The following is a 19643-nucleotide window of genomic DNA, read 5'->3' as shown; positions in this document are numbered from 1 at the left end:
AGTGTGATACTCCACTCTGCTTTGGGAAACGAAAAAAGTTCTTGCCATGTTCAAGCAAGAAGTTCTTGCTGATACTTTCTACTCTATATCTCTCTGTGCATTATTCATATTCATGTAAAGTTTCCACGAGAAAGAGCAAAAGCAGTAAAAGTCATATTCTAATTCACTACATTCAAAGCTGTTATATCTCAACATTAGATTGAAGAGAAACCTAGAGGTCTGGAAAGCATTTGCAGAGACATCTTGCAATGATTATACAATATTCTGTGACTAATTCCTTTTTAAACATGCAAATTAATTCCAACTGTTTAAAATAAATAAATAAAAGACCAATGTAGTTAGAGGGGGGCAGTGTTTTCCAGCTCATACATATGAAAAAAAAAAACTATGACAGTCAGTGACCAGCTGGGAAATGCATTACAAAATTAAAATATAGCAATGGGAAACACAAAAGTCTGACTGCTTCCTACAACATTGTTACACACAAAACAATCTAATTTATGTAAGAGATCCCCTGTTGTACATTTAGCAAAATGCCATTAACAGAGAACAAACCTTCAAAACAAAATGCATCTGCCAAAATTGAATTGAATGTTTATTTTGCTCAGAAAAAAAAAAAATCCCCCCCCCCCCCCCCACTTTTTTTTTTTTTTTTTAGATTGTTTTGCAACCAATCTTGGGGTCATTTTGTGAAAGCATGAAAGCATAAACAGAATGAAAGAAATTATACTCACTCTCAGGTGATTCCAAACCTGTGAATATCTTTTTTTCTTTTCGCTGCTGAAAACGGACCATTGACTTGAAGGAAAAACAAATACAATGCAAGTCAATGATAACATTATTAATATTATTATTCATCTGTTCATTCATTATTTTTTTTTTGGCTTAGTCCCTTTATTAAACAGGGGTCAACACAGCATAATGAACCGCCAACTTATCCAGCATATGTTTTACGCAGCAGATGCCCTTCCAGCTGCAACCCTTCTTTGTGAAAACATTTACACACTCTCATTCACTACGGACAATTTAGCCTTCCCAATTCACCTGTACCGCATGTCTTTGGACTGTGGGGGAAACCGGAGCACCCGGAGGAAACAGAGAGAGAACATGCAAACACCACACGGAAACGCCAACTGACCCAGCCGAGGCTCAAACCAGCAACCTTCTTGCTGTGAGGTGACAGCACTACCTACTGTGCCACAGTGCCGCCATATTATTATTATTATTATTATTATTATTATTATTATTATTATTATATTTTAGCTTTCTTCACAATATCTTTTATTTTGTACAGGATGGTGACAACTGAACTGTGAGTAAATGATGACATAATTTTTGATTTTGGGGCTGAACTATTACTTTAAAAAGGCCCTCATGTTATGACTTTCCGGAATAGCTGTTAATAATTTGCTATGGCCCAAAAACTACCTCATAAATACTTAATGACAAATAAAGTAAAAGAAATTTCTTTCAAACTTTTTTAGAAATAGTATCCTAGTAATTATTTTCTTGTTAGCAGGTTTAATTGTGAAATTGATACAGTACATGCTGTATTTTGGTCTACATAAAGAAACATATTAGCATTTATTTTGGAGTTGAGTTGCCCATTTGTAGATACTTTTTGGTTTGACTTCTGCTCTTTTATTAGAATAAACTTTATGCCTAGTTTTCTTCTTTGTTTTTTTATTTTTTTTATTTGCTACTTTTTGACCAATTTATTACTTTTGTTTGCAAAATTCAGCAAACACAAAAGCAAGTACAGTGATTGCAAGCCATTATTTATTATTTTGAAATCAGAGTTTAAGCTGTAATCAATAATCAGATAAATAAGAAAGCTGTTAATTATATTAATGCATGCAAACATTTAAATGTTGTTGTTCTTTTCCTTGATTGTTATTGTCCCCTGGCTTTTTAAAATTGTGGTTTTTGAACTGTTATAGATTACAGCTTAAACTCTGACTTTAAGAAGCAAAATAACAGAAGTACAGGCAAACATTTACACTGACTAGCTAACCAAGTACATTTAACCAATGTATTTTAGCATTGTACATTTTTATTACTAAATGAAAAAAATACTAAATATGTGTATCTGTCTTTTACAGCAAATGTCTATTTTCACAGATATGCAAATCGTAACACATCCGAGGTTACTGTCATAGGACCACAAAAGTTATTTTGACCAATGAAACCATGAAAACAGCAGAGAACAAACCTCAAGACTCCCTCTGGTTTGATTCTGTCTCTTTGCTTTTCTATTACAAAGAAAACATGTTTTCTGGCATTTTGCGGGATATTAGACGCCCTATTTTTTTTTCTCTCTTTTGGCTCGGTATTACAGTTTCGTTAAAATTCAGCTTTTATTCAAGTAGTTTTAACCAGCGTTTAAATATCCCCGTGTTAGTGAACTCAACTGACACCATCTGGTGGTCAACAAGTGACACTGCTGATGAACAACACCAGGCTATGCTAAAAAAAGAAGTGGTCTTCACTCGTCCCAGTGTATTGTATTACATAACGGTGTAGTTTGATTTTATATATGAAATTTGTCCATTTAAAAAAAAATTAACATGTCATAAATAACATTTATTAGGCAAAATTTATATTAACCATGACAATTCTGGAATTGTTCACCCAAACAAATGTATATTCTGTCATGATTACTTTACTATTTAAGAAAGATGGAAGCCTGTAACCACTGACTTCCATGGTATTTTTCCCTATGGATGTCAATGGTTATAGTTTTTTTTTTTTTTTTTTTTTTCTAAATATCTTTATTTGTATACAACACAATACTCATAAAGATTCATAAAAACTTGAGGGTGATTAAATAGGAAGAACATTTTCATTTTGGGTGAACTATACCTTTAAGCTAAACATAAGAAGAAAGGTGACACGGTGACAGTGGTTATCACTGTTGCCTCATAGCAAAAAGTTGCTGGTTTGAGTTCTGGCTGGGCCAGTTGGCATTTTTGTGTGGACTTTGCATGTTCTCCTTGTGTTCGCATTGGTGTCCAAAGACATGTGCTATAGGTAAATTGAATGAACTAAATTGGGTGTAATGTACTGTATGTGTGTGAATAAGTGTATGTTTCCTAGTACTGGGTGGTAGCTGGAAGGGCATCCGCTGTGTAAAACATATGCTGGATAAGTTGATGGTTCATTCCGCTGTGGCGACCCCTGATGAATAAAGGGACTAAGCCGAAGGAAAATGAATGCATGAATATCAGAACAAAAAAACACCAAGAATTCAGGTAGAATATAATAAACTTTGTTTACATAAAAGGCATAAAACATTCCAGACAATCTTTTGACAAGTAATATAAATATAAAAAAGATATGTGCATTTTCAAAACAAACAAAAAGTAAACACAAAAGAAAAGATCTCAAAGAAAAACAAATGCTTGGGAATAAACAAATGGATGACCAACAACACACTGCTGTCAAAGCTGTTATGAATCCTTTTTTTTGGTCCATTGATACACCCCAAATGTCAAAATGCATTGAAATTCTGTGAGTTGCAAATATTAGTCACATTAATGCCAGCTATTGACCATGTCATTTAATGTATTGAATTCTGTCAATGCGCAATTTGGCCAAGTTAAATCATCGGTATGTTATATTTTACTACAACATTAAGAAAACAAGGAGCAGCTCAAGAAATAAATTATAGGCATCTTGTTACAAAGACATTCGTTCAAGTCTTTTCAGCATCTCACGAAGTACATTCTCTTTAAAGATATTTTAAATTGTCAAAAAGAAATGATGTAGAGTACATACAGTAAGTTTCTTGGTTTACAGATGTAAAGGAATTAATGCATGTGAAATAGAATTTGCACTGTAAACATTTGAAAGAGACATCAAACTGAGGAATATAAATAATCTAAAATCTACATGGCTTTTTAATACTTTAAAGTCAGAGTATTAAAATGTAGTGTGATAACTTTAGGATATCAAAACATTCACTGTATTGAATACAGTTTTTTAATGATATCTATGCCTTTTTGTTTTTTGCGACAATCACATGACTCACATGAGCCATTGCTCACTCTGTCTATATAAATATATATATTCTTTCACATTCATATGTATGATTTCTCAATTGTTCAGTAAGCAGCAGGATATCTGCAAACACCTGTGATTCTAGTAAACTTAAAAAAAAAAAAAAGACAAAGGAATCATACATCAAGTGTGCATCAAAATGTATTATTATGTTTATAAGCTAAAATGCTATGAACGGTATGCTGTTCTTTAAATTCATGAAGGCACTGTGTATTTCCAAGTAAACCCGGGGCTGATGGAAGACAGGTTAAATAATTTTGTTTGTGTGTTTTCTTTTCAGAGGCCAGCTGAATGTGTGTCTTTTGATGTACTGTAGTTTCTAAAAGACATCTCTGGTAAAAGATTCAAACACTGAAAGAAATTCCAGTGATATTTTGCTGTAACCTTGTTATGGTCCTTTTCATATATTTTTTTCTTTAGTAATCTTTTTTTTTTTTGGCCAGGAGGCAGGTCCGTCATATGCAGGCCACTATCAATATACATTAAATGGGTCCTTGCATTTGGGTTGTTTTATCAAGGCAACTATTGTTTTGTCCGAATGTGTTTACCACCATGGTGGTGGTGGTGGTGGTGGTTTCTTCGTCTGTGTACATCCACTGAATGTTCTGCTGATCTCTTTCGATTATTGCGGTAAACGCTGTATCTCTGAAGTCTTCTTGTATACGACCTTTGGTAGTTGGATGCTGGAATGGAAATATAAAATAATTCAATTAGAATGATGCCTTTTTAAATCTGTTAAAATGCATTATATAATCATATACATGCATACATAGCTATACGTATATGTATAGAACCAGCAACTTGTGCTATTTGTATGACAAAAAAATCCACGAAAATGCAAAATTATTATTTTAAACTGAATTTTTCTCTGTATTTTTGATTAAAATGCAATTTTGGTAAGCACTGTAAAGAACTTGGTAAAGAACTGTGTTTGCATTTCCTGGTGTTATTATACTGTGTGTGTGTGGTGTATGTGTGTGCTGTATGTATGTATATATATATATATATATATATATATATATATATATATATATATATATATATATATATATATATATATATATATATATATATATATATATATATATATATATACAGTTAAAGTCAGAATTATTAGCCTCCATGAATTATTAGCCCACCTGATTTTTATAACACATTTCTAAACATAACAGTTTCAATTACTCATTTCTATTAACTGGTTTATTTTAACATTATCATAATGACAGTAAATAATATTTTACTAGATATTTTTCAAAACACTTATGCAGTTTAAAGTGACATTTAAAGGCTTAACTAGGTTAATTAGGTTAACTAGGCAGGATAGGGTGCTTTACTATGATGGTTTGTTCTGTAAACGCTGAAAAAATATATAGCTTTAATAAAAATAAAAAACTGATTTATTTCTAGCTGAAATAAAACAAATAAGACTTTATTATCAGAATTATCAGACATACTGTGCAAATTCCCTTGCTCTGTTAAACATAATTTGGGAAATATTAAAAAAGAATAAAGAATTCAAAATATATGCATTTATACAAAGCCACTTAAATTGTAAAGTTTAAACAGTTCGTCACATTACAATTTAAATGTTCTATCTGACATTTTTGTCAAAATTTTATTTTGTTTAGTTATTGACATATTCTTATTAAATGACAACTTATTTACACAATGGGATGTTTTTCTATAAGTGGTTTCCACTTTAAGACTTTTTATTTAAAAAAAAAAAAAATGTTACGCACCTACTGTTTGCTATAAAATGCAAAAACTTTGATGCTCAATATCTCAAAATCATTCAGAATGCAGATAAAACCTTATAATTCCAAGGTGACGATTTATATTCATTAAAATAAGTCACTAACATCTTTAGTAACAGAAAGGTAATTCATCTTATTTAAATTCAAATAAGCCTCTGTCAAATAAATAAATAAATAAATAAATAAATAAATAAATAAATAAATAAATAAATTTAATTTAATAGTTCTCAAGATTTTGTCCTCTTTTATTAATAGTTATTTAGATTTGTGCACTTAGTTTTTTGTTTTTTTTTACCATTAACATTAAATTATGGGAAAAAATGTTATTACATTAAACATTAAACATATATTTTCACATTTTGAGCTCAAGATTTTGTTAGAATTATGAGAAAATTATTACATACAATTATAATTTAGTACTTATTACATGATGTTTAGTTTTTACATTGTATGCAGTTGTTACATTGAGTATTTACAATCTGTAAAATATTTATATAACAGAAAAAAAAAACACTGTTGTCCAGTTTCCCCTGCATTTATTGATACATTAGTGATAAAACTAAACTTTAAAACAAAATGCAAGTTTGGCATGCAGCATGAAACCAGCCCTTTATATTAGCCAGCTATTTCAGTATCAGATGTTTTTTTTTTGTCTTTTGTGCACAAAAGGCACATCATTTTACATGTTTGATGAAGAGTTATAAATACTTACATTATACATTTTCAATGGTCGCTCTCATCAACTATTGGTGTAATAATGCAATTGCAACAATCTTCATTAAAAGCATCAAGTTGCTTTAAAAAAAGGTGATTTTGATCATTTATATAGTTGTTTGTCTCAACAATAAATTGCTCCAGTACTTATGTGACAATTTGAATGTTAACACAGAAATAATAACACTAGTTAAAAATAAAAACAAATGTAAATGATGAATAATCTGGCTCTCTCAAATGCAGATTTGAATGTATCGCTGTGGTTTTATGCGTGTTTTGTGAGTAACAGTTATTTGTAGATTGCTTTGGATAAAAGTATCTGCTAAAGTAATTCATGTAAATGTGGTTTAATAAACACATGTGGTTTAATAGATTTATACTGTAAATCATAATCATTTACAAAAGTTGGTAACACTGTACAATAAGTTTGTATTAGTTAATGTATTTGCTAACATGAACAATCAAGACACAAAACATTTATTACATTATATAATCATATTTGTTATTGTTAGGTAATGGAAAACAGTTGTTCATTGCTAGTTCATTTAACAGTGCATTAACTAATGTAACAAGCATGAATTTGGATTTTAATAATGCATTAGTAAATGCTGAATTATGATTAATAAATGCTGTAAACTCGGACCAGGAACTTGGGTCTTTTTTCATATCATGTGGGAAAGTACAAAAACTTTGGATTGAGGTGTGTGTTATCTTATCTAAAATTATTGAATATCCTGTACCGGTGAATCCTTCCATTCTATTACTGAGCAATGCTTTTACATTGAATTTTTCCAAGCTACAAAAAGCTGTTTGGCTGGCTGATATGACTTCTGCATAAAAAATAAAAAATAAAAATAAAAATACTAGCCCAACACTGGCTGCCTCCACATACTTTTGACATGTACAAGTGGTTGGTACAACTTCAAGACATTATAATGTTGGAATTATCCACAGCTCGAGTGAACTTGGTACAATTGAGTACATTAAAGATCTGGACTTCAGCTGCACAAAACAATAATCAGGATGTTTTGTATAATTGATACTTAAGACTGTACTTTGTTTTTGTTTTTCTGTTAACTTCTATTCACTGGATACATCCGTCTAAAGAGACCACAGGAGGACGAGGGTTGGGGTAGTTGAATTCATATATTTCATTATATTGTTTTTTCAGCTTGCATGATTTGTTAACAATAATTCATTCATTCATTTTCTTTTCGGCTTAGTCCCTTTATTAATCTGGGGTCGCCACAGCGGAATGAACCGCCAACTTATCCAGCACATGTTTTACGCAGCGGATGTCCTTCCAGCTGCAACCCATCTCTGGGAAACATCCATATACACTCATTCACACTCATGCACTACGCACAATTTAGCCTACCCAATTCACCTGTATCGCATGTTTTTGGATTGTGGGGGAAACCGGAGCAACCGGAGGAAACCCACGTGAACGTGAGAGAACATGCAAACTCCACACAGAAACTTCAACTGACCCAGCCGAGCCTCGAACCAGCGACCTTCTTGCTGTGAGGTGACAACACTACCTACAACGCCACTGTGTCACCTTGTTAACAATAATAATAAAAAAATTGTAATAATAAAAAAAAATAAATAAATGCTGTAAATGTGTTCATTATTAGTTCATGTTAGTAAATAAATTAACACTAATGAAACCTTATTGTAAAGTGTGTCCCTGCCGCTTTATATAATTATACAGAATGACCAATCAAGTTCTGTTGGTGTGATTTCATCACTAAACTCTTGTGTTAGATATTCACAGAATACTTACGGCTCATGCAGGAAATCCTGGGAGAGTCCCATAAGCCGTCGCCTCTGCAGCGAATGGTGGGAACGTGTCTCTGGATGAAGCCGTCCATACATTGGTACCTGATCAGGGAGTTTATCTCATAGCGTGGACGTGGCTGGCCAAACGTGCGGGCATTATGAACAATAGGAGGCTGACTGCAGGATACTATTGAAAAATGACACAGAACACAGTTAGTAATCTGACATTTTCTTTTTCAATTTTCTCTGCTTACACACACGCCTAAAACATCTACGCTCATTTTAGAAACTGTCTATTAACAACAACAGATATACCTATGAGGCTTAGCATTTTTTTAAAAGCTTCACAGAATCTCTATTGTTATGTGATTATAAATAAACGTTTGTTCAAATGTCATTGATGCATTTTAGACAGAAAATAAATGTTCAACAATGCATGCAGTTATATTTTGCTTTACTGTAAGTGTCCCTTCTCCAGGTGCTGCAAGCTCACCTGTGCCTTTCTTGCAGGTGAAAGTGAGGTGGTAGTTACAGGGAACGTCATTCCACTGGCCGTCCTCATGCCAGATCATCACCACACAATCCTCCCCGGAGGAGAAGAAACTGTCCGGCTGGTTCGGTCTCCAGTTTTCATATTGCTGTAGAGGAAGAACACAGATAGAGGTAAGGATTGTGACCCTGTAGAAATATGTGTCAGATAAATATAAAGCCAGTTTACACTGTTAACAATTTTTGTAAATTAAACAAAATTTAACTTTGATACAAACTGAATGTTACTGTAGGTGTGGTGGAAAATCCATTTTTACTATTACTAAAACATTGATTTATATAATACTACTCTTTCTAACTACAAACATCATATAAACACGCGTTAATTAAGATGATACAAAAGCAAATACTACAAGAAGGGTCATTCAGTAGGTGGTCATCTCCTTTTAAACATATGCATTCAATAAGTGTAAGCCCTGGCTCTAAAATCTAACGCTCTAAAGAAAACTGGGTGTCAACTCTGATGAAGTGGGCCTTGAAGCAGGGGAAAGAAGATAAAACCTGGTGTCTGGTTAGCCTGTGGGTCACACTCTGCAGCAACCTGTGTTCCTGTATGACTGTCGGACCTATTCTTTGCAAAGAATAAAATCTTTTTGGAAGATTTTGTCTCTTGATCAGTAACAAGTCTTGTTATTTGAAATGGCTGTGACATAAGGCAGCTATGCAGTATGTTACTGTATTTTAAAGGTGCATTATGAAAATGACTGGATATTTAAAATATATACAATACTGTAAATGCATATACAGCAAGATAAATGGTGCTTTAAATACAGTATTTATGCTGTGACTGATTTATAGAAAGGGACTGACAAACTGCTGCTAGTGTAAATACTACAGGAAATTGTTAAATACATATCTTGTGCTTTTTATTATTATTATTATTATTATTATTATTATTATTTTTATTATATTATTTTATTATATTATTATATTATATTTTATTATATTATATTATATATTATTATTATATTATTTCATTATAACTATGCCTGTATGGTTGTTGCTCTAAAGAGTGATTTTGACCCTGGTTTAAAAAAAAAATACATGTTAAGCCAACATAGTCAGTGGTTTTTCACAGTATTTCCTATTACACTTTTTTTCTGGAGAAAGTATTTATTTTAGTTTGGCTGGAATGAACGAACAAATGTACATACGAATGAATGAATGAATGAATGAATGAATGAATGAATGAATGAATGAATTAATTAATTAATTAATTAATTAATTAATTAATTAATTAATTAATTAATTAATTAATTAATAATATATATATTTATTTCAAAAACAAACAACTGTTTTACAATGACTTGCCTAATTAACCTTCCGTGCCTAGTTAACCTAACCTAGCCAAATCAAGTCAAGATTATTATCATAAGCTCAATAGGCCCAATTGGTGCAGCATAGAATCTATAAACATCACACAAGACAGAGGAAACCAGTAACAATACACACAACATTCTAAAACCTCACAGATTTAAAAGTCTTATAACTGTGAGAATAAAAGAACATCTATAGCCATTGCTTTCCATTTTAGGAGGCATTTTAAATTCATAAAAAATGGATGAGTTTGGTGTCCAAGAATAGTTTTTGCTTTACAAAGTGTTCAATACAATTCAGCAGGCTGGTCTGCTTAATGCTAATGATCTTATTGCATTTTACAGACAAAAGACATGACATGGCAAAGTCGAAAGAAATTAATTATTTCATTTTTAGAAAATAACTATTAAAAGATTGTTTAAAATGTGTTTAAAAAGGTATTTCCATTAAACAGCACTTGGGAAATGTTTGGGGAAAAAAATCACACTGACTTTAACTGTATATGCATGAATATAAATGTAAAATAATGTAAAATGTAATGTAAAATAACAGAAAAAAAGTACTGGTAGCTAATCACCTGGCTCATTACCATAGTTTACTTGATCAACCTAGACAACATATCCTCCTTAATGTCAATAAATCTCACTTTAAACGTTCAATGTTATCAGAACAGTGGTCATGGTCCTATAATGAAAATAAATAAAACAAATGTATAATAAACTGGAAAAAGACAATAAAACTAAAATTCTGTTCTGTTTTTTAGCGGTATAAAGTTCACTGAAAAAATTATGTCTTTAAACTTGTTGCAATTTTTATTTATTTTTTTTAAATGTGTTGATTTTAAACAAATTAAATTTAGTAATGTTGAACTTAATTTGTTTAAATTCAACCCAAATAAATTGTTTACAACCACTTAACTTAAAAAAAAAAAATTGTAAATTTTTTCAAAAATCATCTTTGAATCATTTTTTACAGTTTATAAAATCAATCAAAAACTTTTAAGGAGTGTGCATTTACAATACAGAACACAGAAAGATAATGTAATTATCATATAAACATGATCCACTAGAGGACGCTAAGAACAACTCCACTAGAGGTCACTACATACATACGTCGCCACTAAATTGCAATAAAGCACTGCAGACAGAAAGAGGTGTTATGCAAATAAAGCACCTCACAAAATACAACAAACAACACAACTACTCATTTGCCATATAACACAAGAATAAAATCACTGAAAATTAGCTGCCTGAAGAAAAAAACTAAAAAAGGCCACAAAGCTAAACACTGAAATGGGCTTGAGCTGATATATTTAAATGGACTTAAAAGATTTTGTGAACTATTACATATATACTGTGATACACTGTGATGTGTGTAGCATATATTTCAATGTATATTGACACTTATTTTACAAAGGTATCTTTTCACCCCAAAAAAAAAACTAAAACTGTAAAGTTTAAACATGCATATAATTTTTGCATACATGAGAAAGGTTGTAGTTTTTTAGCAGCCCTGTAAAGATGACCTTTTAAAAACAAAAATCATACCCTGTTATTATCCTCTTACAAATAGCATGCACACTTCCTGCTTGGGAATTGATGTAATATTCAATTTCTGTATAACTCAGATGACACAAAATTATACTGTATGGATGAAGTGGCAAACTCTTAACAGCAAAACTCTTCTGTACATAGAGCACAAAAGAGTGCTCACAATCTCAAGTTGGTATGTATATATGCTCTTTAACAGCGGGATTGAACTATCACTTAGCTCTTGATGTACTGCAGCCCATTCCAGGTGCTGCGCATCCTTCACACCTCCATTACCTGTCCACACCTGTAAGCTTCCTCTCCACTCACTTCAGTTTGATCATGCAGTCTGATCAGACTTCCACAGATGAAAACCTCTATCTCCTGCCCTCCAGGGCTTTTTTGGCCCTTCCCCACAAAACACTGACGTTATCTTTGAAGTGAGAGCCTAAACAACTGTAATTAACCACTTTCCTGTTGAATGGAGGAACACCTCTAGACCAGGGAGATGGTTGCATATGGCTCCTATTTTCAAATCTGAAAAATCTTGCTTAAATTTTCCATACCTTCTTTTTTTAAAAGAAATCATGAAGATGGTATCTAAATACAGATTGTTCACTAATAATTTTTATTTGTTTTTAGAAAATGTTGTTTTATTATAAAGTAGTTAACATTTTAAATGAATCAAACAATCAAACTCTTTCATCAAAGTTGTCCTAAATCTATTCAATACAACTATTTCAGTAAACGAGATCATTGTTGAGAACATTTAGTATAATCATAAACACAACAGTATTCTTTTTTTTTTACTTTTTAAACTTTTTAAAAACTTTTTTGACTGATTTAACAATCTGTTAATTCATTAGCTAACGATCTGTGCTAAATTAATGTTACTGTAATGTAAAACTGTATGCACAGCCATTAAATGTCACACTTATGTTCAGACAAAATTAAAGCAATACTTAAAAAAGATATATATTTTATATATGTTATTTAATAACATAAACTTACTGTATTGTATTGTTGTATATATTAACTTCAATGGCTAATATCTACATATAATTATAAACTTATATAGTTTCGTTTGTGATGATACGAGGAAACTTAATTTCTGTGGTATCAATAGAAATAATGAAATATTAACTGGTTATATTGCAGTAGATCTAATTCACCTGCTGAGATTTTTTTAGTTTTCTGTGCAGTTTTCATGGTAAAATAAAATCACAGATTATTTGCTAATATATATATATATATATATATATATATATATATATATATATATATATATATATATATATATATATATATATATATATATAGATAGATAGATAGATATATACAGTATGTCAAAAATATATATATAAAAATATACTGAAATATTTGAAAAAAAAAGTGTACTTTTGGTGATCTTTTGTGATATAAGTTTTAAGAGTTTTGAAAACCAGCAATTGATTATAAAACTGCACAAAACCACTTAAAGAAAAATAGTAAATTATTGTTGAAAAATATTCTTACCACAACTTTACCATCTGTCCACCGGAAATCATTCTCAAACATCTTATCATTTAGACCGATCCACTGGTAGTCATGGCCAAGACCTACAGGATAAGATCAAAAACTTCAATTCACAGGCTATAGGAGCTAGTTGTCAGTTGTTAAAAAAAAAAAAGCATTTTTGTTTTTCCACTGATCACTCCCGCTTTCTAATACTCGTAAAAAGAGTTTGTCTCTTTATTAATAACTAACTTAATTACTTAACAATATTGCATAACCAAATATCACATAAATATTCCCATTGGTACTTTTAGATAAAAAATACAAACAAAAAAGTGTTTTTTCACACACACAATAGTGGCCAAAAATGATGTGTGATGTTTTATAGGTAAACTGACACATTCATTCATTCATCCATTCATTTTGTTGTTCATTGTTCATTCGTTCATTTGTTTGTTCATTCGTTCGTTTGTTCATTCATTCATTCATGTTTTATTCCATCACACATAAAGAGTTTAGATGCAAAAATCTCTAAATGTCGTTTGAAATTGTTCTCTAAAATGAGCAGTTTTAGAAAGTTCTTGTGTGTAGGTTCAGCAAAACCTTTTTTATGGCACGGAATAATTCCTTTTCCTGGTCTTCAAAGTGAAATAAGTCAACATAAACAAAGGAGACTGAGAAAATGCTAAATTTCAGTTGAAATTTCAAATGGCACTTAGAGGGTTTTGCATCTGAACTTTTCATATACATATTGTATTATTATGCTGTTGTTAATATCTACATAAACTCATCTAGTTTCATTGGTGATGATGTGAGGTAACTTAATTCCTGATGTATTTGTTGAACACTGTAAAAAATGCTAAAAAAAAATAAATAAATAAAATAAAATCTATTTAAGTGTTTACAAATTTAACTGGATTGAACATAACCTGATTAAGTTTTCTCGAAAAAATCTGACAGCAAAAGTATTTTGAGTGATCTAATGAAATATTAACTGGTTATATTGCAGTAAATGTATAATTCACTTGCTAGGGTTTTTGTTCTATGTGCATTTTTCATGGTAAAATTAAATGTATATTCATTGATAAAATGAATACCTTAAACGGCTTTAGCATTTTCCTCCTCACAGTAAAAAAAAAAATGTTCTTCATATTTTCAATGTTAAACTAAATGTTAGATTAAAGTTTAGTTAAAGGTTATCATAATGTTTAATTAACGGCCATTAAAGCAAACATTGTGCAAATGTGTTCTTCAGGGATAAGTTTTAGCCACTACTGTACAATGATACACATATTTTTGGAGTTGTTGCAAAAAATGTATATAGGATAAATTTAAACAAACAATTTTAATTTAATTTAAATGTAATTTGTTAGCTTAACCTTTAACCTTTATAAAATTAAGGTTACATCCAATACATCCAATATTTTTTTTTCAGTGTATCTAATATTAGCAAAGTAGCTTCTTCACCATTAAGCACTGTTAGTTTGCATGGGAATACAACTACAGGCAAAGAAAAAATACCCATAAATACTCACGGTTGATGTATTGCTGCTCATCATGGGACAGGACACTAGCAAGATGTGCCCCCTGGAGACGACATTCACGCTCTGCTGTGTCCCAGTTACGTCGATGGGGAAAGTATTTGTAGCAATGACCCTGGAACTTATGCCAGCCATAGCTGCATGTTTCAGTATCTACAAAAAAGAATGTGTACATTACACTTGATTTATTACAAATCAACCTGGCATGTAGACAGTGAAACTGAGATAATCCTGTTGATGGAAGTGGGGGTAAAAAGGTGCTTCATATTAGCTGCTGTCAGTTTCTTTTTATTAGTCCTTTCCCTTTGGGCTTGCACTGTAATGGTGTTCTTATCAATACAATAAATCAACTCCCTTTTTTATGTTCAGTGGCAGTCTTTTCAAGTGAGAATGATTTCCCACTCACACAGAACCTGAGGGAATATGTTATAACTCCCTTTCATCCTCATTTTAAATGACATGCCAGTTAAATGAGATCACTTACAGCAGGAGCTACACCCATGTGTCTATCATATCAGGAAGACAATTCATTTCTGCATAAGAATGACTAGAGTGACTTGGAAAAAAGATTAGGAGCTTTTGCTCAAAGGCATTGTTTAAAAAAGTACTAGAGCAAAGCAAGCTTGTAAAACAAACAGCCACTCACACTGCTATAATCGTTAGCTATCGCTTAAGGAGTTTTAAAGTAAGCATGTTATCAATCCAGGACAACATAAGTCTTATTGACATGATTTTGAAGTACCTAGATCAGCATTTGAAATGATGATTGTATTGCATTTGCAAATAAATTGTGTCCTATCCATCACAGTAAATGTGTTTACATGCACTGTTTTTTGAACTGGAGTTTCTATTGGTACAACTTCAGTCAGACTAAACTGTCCACATGGTATTATAAAAAGACAAATGATTGTTTTAGTCCAACTGAAAGCAAACTTTTAAAGTGGATGTAAATGCACTTACTGAATGTTTGTGGACCAGCTCTGAGCTGCTCTACATCAAGCTGATAGCTTTGATTGCTTGTTTGAAATCACTGTGATTAAAGCAGACTTGCCCTGACAGAACCACTGCTGAGGGGAAATCGCTAAACCTTCTACAAATTAACATATGAGAAAGAGAATGCCAGGTCCTGGGTGTGCCTACTACGTACAACAAAGAATAAGTCAAAAATAGAAGGTCACACTTCATTTTAGGGTACAATTACCGCTATTAAGAATATTTAGCTCCATAAACGGTTAATATGCTGTTAATGTCAATAGTTTAAGAGAAGACAGTAGTTGGGTTTAATGTAGATATTGTGTAGGATTAGGGGTGTAGAATAAGATGCTAAAAAAGTACTAAAAACAGTCAATATTTTAATAATAGACAGGTAATAAGCTAGTAGTTAAAGGTGCTGTATGTATGCTTTTGACTGTTCTAAAGCATAAAATACCATTACATGTCTGCAAATAATTCAGAAACATGTTAAGTGAATATTCTTGTTTATCTGAAAAACAATGCTGAAGTCAGATATTCTGCTTTTAAAATGTGTTACGTGCCGGAACGGCTGTCTTTGTTTTGGTTCTTTTAATCGCCCAATGCCAGTTTAGCCAATTATAATTCAGTAACCCGGGTTGCCTTGATGGTAAACTGCGTATTACATTCATTAATTCAGAATGGCTCTCAAAGCATGCGTCTGTGACCGAAATGCCACAAGACTCTGAAATGAGACACAGATTCAGAGTTCCACATGAGGTTATTAATTAGTAATTCATATAAGTATTAGGAACGTAAACATTAGGTGAGCAAGTTACATTGTAACCCCAATGTCCCAACAACAGGCTATGCGAAGAGATACACAGTGACAAGCAATTTGGCAGTTTGCAACAGACAAAACACGATAGAAATTTAAATACAGCAACTCAGAAGCACAGAATATGCACTCACTCATGAAATGGTAAGGTTTATAATTTAATTAATACATATTAAACCTCTTTAACATTCTTAATTGTAGATGCCGAATCATTGATATGCGTTGGTTTACCCCTCATGTACTTTATACAGTGTTAAATGCTAACAATGTGAGTTTGAATGCCATTTTCCATGACAATTATTGCCATACTACTGAAAGCAGCAGCAAATAGTTCACCTCAGATCTTGAAAATAAAATTAACCATTTCATTTTTACGGTAATTGGGCAAGTTATTGTATAATAATGGTTTGTTCTGTAGACTATCAAAAATATATATAGCTTAAATGGGGCTAATAATTTTGACCTTAAAATGGTTAAATTTGTTTTACTGCTTTTAGTCTAGCCGAAATAAAACAAATAAGACTTTCTCCAGAAGAAAACAATATTATCAGACATACTGTGAAAATTTCCCTGCTCTGTGTTTAAAATCATTTGGGTAACATAAAAAAATTAAGGGGGGCTAATAATTCTGAATTCAACTGTATATTAAAGTATTACTCAATGCAATTTATCAAGTCATGAATAAATCATTGCTTATTAAATGATGTGAAATAAATTGGTACAAATATTTTTGTGGCAATACATGAATCAACACTGGTTTGTGACGTTTATGAATTTATTACATGGTTTGCATTAAACAAGCATATTTCTCTATCAGCAGCTGTATCTGACTCCTTAAACTTTGAAACTGAACCACTTACAAAAACCCTCTGAGTCACAGCCGAATCAGTAACAGGAGGCAGTTTCTGTGGAGATGACACTGTGTCTGTAAAATTGATTCTGTCTGAAGTGTAAGATAAATAGCATTATGTATTTAAGTAGTATGCTTAAGAAGTTAATACTGTACAGTCATGACGTCAGTTCTTCATTTGTTTTAATCCTGACAAATCCAATATGTATGACAGATTTCAGATATTAGAATAAGTCATTTATATTTTGAAGCATTTTTATTTGTATAAAATGATAAAGCTTTCAAGTAAGTTATCTCATTCATGCACAGAGGAATAAAGGAAAGAGTGATAATATTAACCTTGTTGTTCAAATGAGCTGTGAGAAAAGGTATCATCTTAAATAGTGGAAAGTACAGCGTCATTATGCCTGTCTGCCAGCATACAACACAGTTACATCACGTGAAAACATGTAATCTGTCAGGATCTACCAAAGAGTGAGTTAGATTTTCCAAACTCATATCTGTAAAGTATGTCTGAGATTTTTTATTAACGATGGTTGCATATAAAAGCTTAGATGTTCACAAGGTAGATCTCCATAGCCGGCCGTGTGGCTTCACACCATATTTGAAAGTGGAAAAATCCAGTGCTGTGACTTCAGTGATTGCCTTCTCTAGACAGCTTCAAATGTATGTGTAAAAATGTAAAGAGCTTATAAGATAAATATAGCCTTACCTTGTTCACATAGTGCTCCTGCATAACTTGGAAGACATAGACAGGTGAATGAGTTTAGGCCATCAATGCATGTTCCTCCATTACGACAAGGGTTTGTGTGACATTCATCAATGTCTAAAAAACAGATCAAAATAATAATGCTAGTAAATAATGTAAAACGTAAAAAATAACACACAAAATATTTATGTATTTGAAACAATACACTATGAAAAATGTATTTTCCCTGATTCACTCATTTAATGGTGCACTAAGTGTTTTAATATTATTTTGACCACTGTATCAGACTTAGTCCCAAAAAACAACCTTGTTTGGTCGTGATAGTGGAAAAATCAGGAGAAGTGAGGTTGGGGTATTGGTTTTAAAATATCATTATATTAATATTGTTTTGTAAGCTTTGCTACACATTTAACACTAGAACTACCGGAGGTCACTGTATTCCTAAAATTGCTTGTGCGGGTAAATTTTACCCAGCACAAATTTAGTTTAGGAATTGCCAAAAAACAAACATACTATTTCACTATTTCACTATTTTCACCACTGTTAACAAAAAGTGTCTTGACTCATGTAATTATTATTTCAGGATAACACGATTATTTTAGGTAAAGATTATGAGTAGGTTAAAATATCTAAATTTGAGCCATCATACTCTGATGCATAGCTTATTTTGCCAACCTGCTTTCTGTTAGTCACTGTGACTTTATTCATTTATTACAACCACATGAAAAAAAAAAATTAATTCATTGGTGAGTAATATGAGCAGTGCAAAAATACAAGCATTTTGTATAGTGGGTAAATTTGACCCAGGCTGGCGCTTATAGATATAAATGTACCACTTTTTAATCTTTTTACCTAAACAATTTTTAATATCTGGGAATTTTAAATACTTCAATTTTAGTAAAAGTCAGTGACTGGGAGGCTTGAATGTTTTATTGAAGGTCTGTTATATACATTTGAATAACAGTGATGGGTAAAATTGACCCCAGGCGGTTGTAGTGTTAAACAATTTTTATTTATAATTGTTTGTTTACATTTAACTAAAAAAGGCTCAGCACTACAATGACATGTTTTCTATTTATCTGCTAAAATAATCAAATCAAATATATGCTCACAGAAATAACTAATCAAAATTAAAAAGTTCTTGTAATTTTGAGTTTCAACCACAGCTGGTATACATCTCCAACAGGAAGTTAACAATGATTATGTATATTATTTATTAAACTGCCCATTATATCAGGTTTATTAAAATCTACCCTCTACCCCTACCCTAAACCTACCGCTCAAAGTAACAAAAAATAACAACTGTTGTTGTAGAGAATCACAAACATTGCTATATTAATCAAGTATCTTAAGTATCTGCAGATATATCCCTTCTAAAATTTAAAACATTTCTGCTGTGCACCTTTAATAAATGATTGAAAATCAGACTTAGCTTACCTATTTCACATTGTTCACCACTGTATCCAGGTTGACATATGCAGATTTGAGCACCGCCTGTTTTTATACATGTACCACCATTCAAGCAAACAGCATCAGAACAGGAGTGGACACCTGCA

General features: G+C 31.6%; 2 protein-coding genes and 1 long non-coding RNA gene across 4 annotated transcripts in view; 1 reads left to right on the top strand and 2 right to left on the bottom strand.

The window, feature by feature from the left end:
• Positions 1-19643, bottom strand: part of iqgap2 (IQ motif containing GTPase activating protein 2) — a 457800-nt gene that overhangs the window by 38297 nt on the left and 399860 nt on the right. The window lies entirely within an intron of this gene.
• Positions 147-3398, top strand: LOC147844354 (uncharacterized). The gene is made up of 2 exons (XR_015491728.1): positions 147-1922; positions 1981-3398. It is a non-coding gene; the product is annotated as an uncharacterized LOC147844354 (long non-coding RNA).
• The window catches only part of vcana (versican a), a 62726-nt gene continuing 46329 nt past the window's right edge, over positions 3247-19643 (bottom strand). Inside the window, exons 9-15 of one of the 2 annotated variants that reach the window (XM_087251160.1) lie at positions 19525-19638; positions 18091-18204; positions 14734-14892; positions 13220-13302; positions 8803-8947; positions 8314-8496; positions 3247-4742 (exon numbers count right to left, since the gene is read on the bottom strand). In XM_087251160.1, coding sequence (XP_087107286.1) covers positions 4582-4742; positions 8314-8496; positions 8803-8947; positions 13220-13302; positions 14734-14892; positions 18091-18204; positions 19525-19638 — 959 coding nt within the window. In that variant the 3' untranslated portion in view covers positions 3247-4581. 2 annotated transcript variants of the gene reach the window in all.

The sequence above is a fragment of the Danio rerio genome, chromosome 5, assembly GCF_052040795.2.
Source record: "Danio rerio strain M-AB ecotype USA chromosome 5, GRCz13ab, whole genome shotgun sequence".
Classification (NCBI taxonomy): Eukaryota; Metazoa; Chordata; class Actinopteri; order Cypriniformes; family Danionidae; genus Danio; species Danio rerio.
This window is presented reverse-complemented; position numbering and strand designations above follow the sequence as displayed.